This window comes from Oncorhynchus masou, unplaced genomic scaffold (assembly GCF_036934945.1).
Source record: "Oncorhynchus masou masou isolate Uvic2021 unplaced genomic scaffold, UVic_Omas_1.1 unplaced_scaffold_14243, whole genome shotgun sequence".
NCBI lineage: Eukaryota > Metazoa > Chordata > Actinopteri > Salmoniformes > Salmonidae > Oncorhynchus > Oncorhynchus masou.
In genome coordinates this window covers 1-5,096 of record NW_027004198.1, presented here as the reverse complement: position 1 = coordinate 5,096, position 5,096 = coordinate 1, and the positions used below count along the sequence as shown (strand labels likewise).

At 41.8% G+C, this 5,096-nt stretch overlaps 1 protein-coding gene across 1 annotated transcript; it reads left to right on the top strand.

The window, feature by feature from the left end:
* Window positions 1-2,984: 2,984 nt before the first annotated feature.
* Window positions 2,985-5,083, top strand: LOC135530799 (astacin-like metalloprotease toxin 4; the record flags this gene model as incomplete). The annotated part of the gene is made up of 5 exons (XM_064958978.1): window positions 2,985-3,066; window positions 3,174-3,285; window positions 3,453-3,625; window positions 4,603-4,684; window positions 4,962-5,083. Coding segments are annotated over 5 exons (571 nt in total), but the record flags the coding sequence as incomplete, so codon positions are not given.
* Between the last annotated feature and the right edge of the window lie 13 nt (window positions 5,084-5,096).

Genomic DNA, 5,096 nt, shown 5'->3' with positions numbered 1-5,096 from the left:
ATTCAAGCCAGATTGTTGAACAGAATTACATTTGAACGTGCTCTGCCGGTTGTCCATGGTGTTGGTCCTTCAGATGGTCGCAATTTGAGCCAATATATATACACAGGGAAATATACAATGCATGCATACGAACTGAAATGCCAGGTGATATACATTTAAACTTCAGTACCGCCACTCTACAATTGTTTTAACAGTACTTTCCTGTGGATATTTTTAACCATCTGAAGGATCAACACCAGGGACCACCAGTAGAGTAAGTTTCAATGTCATTTTATTTAACATTCTGTCTTGTAAAGAAACCTTGAGTGATTTTGCAGTCATTAATATCTGTCTGTGTATACCAGAAGCTGGTACAGTGCCTTCTGAAAGCATCATACCCCTTGACTTATTTCACATTTTGTTGTTACAGCCTGAATTGAAAATGGATTAAAATACAAATTCTAACCCATCTACACAAAATACCCTATCATGACAGTGAAAATGTTTGCTAGTTTATTGAAAATGAAATGCAGAAATATCTCAACGCGTCGCATCCCAGAGTCAATAGTTTGTAGAAGCACCTTTGGCAGCGATTACACCTGTGAGTCTCTCTGGGTAAGTCTAAGAGCTTTCCACATCTGGATTGTGTAACTTCTCAAAATTATTCAAGCTGTCAAATTGGTTGTTGATCACTACTAAACAACCATGTTCAGGTCCTGCAGTAGATTTGTCAAAACTGTAACTTGGCCACTCGAACATTCTGTCTTGGTAAGAAACTCCAGTGCAGATTTGCCCTTGTGTTTTAGAAAGGTGCAGAAAGGTGAATTGTGCTCCCAGTGTCTGGTAGAAAGCAGACTAAACCAGGATTTCCTCTAGGATCTTGCTTGTGCTTAGCTCATAACGTTTCTTTTTTTTATCCTGAAACTTCCCAGTCCGCTATGATTACAAGTATACCCATAACATGATGCATCCACCACAATGCTTGAAAATATAAAGTGGTACTCAGTAATCTTTTGGATTTGCCTGTCATTACACTTTGTATTCAGGACCAAAAGAGAATTGCTTTGCCACATTTTCTGCAGTATTACTTTAGTCCCTTGATGCAAACAGGATGCATGTTTTGGAATAATTTGATTCTGTTCATGCTTCATTTTCACTGTCAATCAGGTTAGTATTGTAGAGTAACTAAAATGTTGTTCCATTCTCAGTGTTCTCTTATCACAGCCATTAAAGTTTAACTGTTTTATAGTCACTATTGGGCTCATGGTGAAATCCCTGAGCGGTTTCCTCCTCCTCTGGCAACTGACTTAGGAAAGACACCTGTGTTCTTTCTATGGACTGGGTGTATTGAAACACCATCCAAAGTGTAATTAACTTCACCACGCTCAAAGGGATCTTCAATGTCTGCTTTTTTTTTTACCCATCTACCAATAGGTGCCTTATGCAAGTTTCTGAAACCAACAGGACGTTGTAGTTAAATCTGTTTGAAATGCACTGCTTGTTTGAGACCTTACAATTCTCTGTATGTGTGGGCTACAGAGATGAGGTAGTCATTTGAAATTCACGTTAAATACTATTGCACAGTGAATCATGCAAATAATAGATTTGTGTGACGACAATCTCAATTTAAATCGTAGCGGCACGGTTTTAGTTGATTTTAATTTTCTTCTAAAAGATCTTAAAATATATATAGTTTACAAAACATCAGGAACACCTAATATTGAGTTTGCCCTCAGAAAAGCCTCAATTCGTCAGGGCATAGACTCTACAAGGTGTCACGCATTCCACAGCAATGCTGGCCTCATGATGTCCTCAATGCTTCCCACCATTGTGCCCAGTTGACTGGTAGTGGATCTCTAATCCGAAATAGCTCGTTCCATCTTATCCTACAGATGCTTAATTGGATTGAGATCTGGTGACTGGGCAGGCCACTGCACTAAGCTGAATTCACTGTAATTTTCGTGGAACCATTCCTGGACAATCCTAGCCTTGTGGCTTGGGGCATTATCCTGCTGAAAGAATCAATTGCCTGATGGATACACTGCTGCCGTGAAGGGATGCACCTGATTTTCAATTATGTTCAAACATTCAAACGTTGCTCAACTTTTATCCAACGTGTGCCATGAAAAGGCACCCCACAGCATCACACTGCCACTCACCAGCCTGCAATGTTGACAAACATCATGATGGATGCATGTGATTTTCATACCCTAGTCCTCCCATCAGCGTGAAATTGCAACAAAAAAAACGGGATTCATCAGACCAGACGTTTTTCCAAATCTCCTGTGTGCAGTGTTTCCTTAGTCCACAGCCACAAGTTGTTGTTTTTTGCTGAAGAAGTGGTACTCTGTAAGGTTGTCGGCTGCCATACCCCATTTGTGTCAAGATTCTACGAGTTGAGCATTCTTTGGGCACAAATGTTTTACTGGACGGTCAACTGAATATAACTGTAGCCCGTCTGTTGCTCTGCACAATTCGTGTCACCCATTTTCGACCACTGGACTGCCATTGGCTGGATGTCCTTTGGGTGGTGGACCATTCTTCACACACACGGGAAACCGAATGTGAAATACCCAGCAACGTTGCAGTTCTTGACACACTCAAACTGGTGAGCCTGGTACCTACCGTACCCTGATCAAAGGTACTTCAATATTTTGTCCTGCCTTTTCACCCTCTGAATGGCATATATACATGATCCATGTCGCAAGGCTTAACAATCCTCCTTTAACCGGTCTCTTCATATACACTGATTGAACAGGTGACCTCAATAAGGATCATAGCGTTCACCTGGTCAGTCTGTCATGGAAAGTACACTGTATATTGCTCCATTGTTTTTTCTACATACTTAATCTGGTTTTAGTCATTTCAGGTAATACTGAAATAGTTTTACCATTTTAGAATTGAAAAACATTCATAGGGGAAACGCAGAAATAACAATTGAATTAATCGGAGGCCTATACTGTCTCGCGACAGCTGGATTTAAGACTAGGTGTTTTGTCCTACAGGAAGACCGATTAGCTGTGAAGTCACTTTGGCCTGAGAATGAAGGCGTCACTTCTATCCCCTACAAGATCAACGATTATCTGGGTGAGTGTCGAATACAGTAGGAGAGATGAACACTAACACTAGATGTTTTCTAATACAGTGAGAATGATATGCACCGTCTAATGGTAGATTGTCTCTGATCCACACAGTGGACAGAAAGGTAACTATACTAGCAGCGTTGAAGATTTCAGACCAGACGTGTATCCTCTTCCACGAATACACCAATGAGATTAACTACATAGACATCATCTCTGGGACAGGGTGAGTCCAAAGTGGGCACATTAACACATTCTCTCCTTCCCAGCAGTTTACAGTTAACTCAACCTCTCCTTCCTTTTCCTGTGTTCAATCCTTTATTTCTCTCCCTGTCATATCCCCTCTTTCTCCTCCTCCTTCTCTCACCTTTCTCTTTCTTCACTTAACTCTAGCTGTGCGTCGTATGTAGGTTTTCAGGGCGGGGCCCAGTCTCTGTACTTCGGTAGCGTCTGTAACGTGGGGAACCTGTGCCATGAGCTGATGCATGCCCTGGGCCTGCACCACGAGCACACACGGCCAGACCGTGACCAATACATCACCATACAGTGGGACAACGTGGTCCCTGGTAACTCACACCAACACAACATACTAAACCACCTCACGGGCATTGCATGTGGATCAGGGGCAGGGCTGGTAAATTTGTCCCATGAAGCGCTGCAGTGTGCAGGCTTTAGTACCAGCCCAACACTAACATACCTGATTCCGCTTTTTGTGGTCTGGAGTGAAGACCGTATAGAATAACTATTGACATTTAGTATTTTATTAGGTACTGCCTAAGCAGCAGCTACTCTTCCTGGGCTCCACACATGAAACACTACATAACATGAATAGACAGTGCACCACAAGGACAGAACATTAGTTTAAAATAAGAATAGTCTTTCATACATTTATGCCTTAACGTTCCATTTATCATGTACTTATTATGACAGAAATACTGCAGCCATTCATTTCCCCATACATTGCAACCCTTTTCTCTACTGTTGAAATTGCTTTGTCTAAGCAGGTCCCGATGGCCTAATATCATAGCAACCTTGAATCCCGATCTACTAATCTCACCAGTTCTGTCAATACCAGAGAATCTTAACCATCAGTGTTCTTCAGTTTGAGACCAATACTATGCATCTCATAGATTACCTTCCAATTATGTAGAATTGAACTGAATTCGTTAACTCCTGCAAATTTCCCCTGGCAGGATTGCAGCAACCTTGTTCGCTAAATTTGCCTGACGCGAATAACGACATTGTCATCTACAGTTACCACCTATCCTGGTGTAAAATATACCTTTTACAGTTGCCACCCCGTAATGGGTATGCTGGGATAACATGTAAGCTTGTTTTGAGGGCAGTTTTGTTACATTACCACCCTCAATGGGTTTCATTAGGTAAGATGAAATATTCATGCCTTGAATCATGTACAGTTTCCTCCTGCAAGAGGTTCAACTTAATGGTTTCCATCTCAACTTGTATACATTTATTCCCCCATATCACATTCACACCCAGCAGTGTCCACCAGTCACATCTGCCTCTTGTAACTGTCTTCCAGGAAAAGAAGAGAACTTTAAGGTGAAGAAAGGAGACACTCAGGACCTGCCCTATGACTACGACTCCATAATGCACTACGGAACGTCAGTCACACTGCTCTCCTCCTTATTCCCACTAAAGTCCTAATTTTACTCACCTTGTTTTTAAACTGCTAGCAATAAGTAAATATTAGTTTTACTGTGACTGTGTACGGTATCCAGCTCCAGTAACATTTCCCTGTGCGTACCAAATGGTTCCCTCTTTAGGTCACTTTTTTTTTTTTTTACCTGGGCTCTGGTCAAACTGCACTATATTGGGAATAGGGTGGCATTGTGACACAGTCCTTGTGTTAAAGTAGCAAGTCTTCTAATCTCCTGGCAGATACTACTTCTCATCAAACCGGAACCCCACTATTGGCTCCAAGAAGAGGGGAGTCCAGATTGGACAGAGAAATCACCGGAGCCCCCTGGACATAACACGCCTTAACAAACTCTATCAATGTGGTAAAGGCATGCG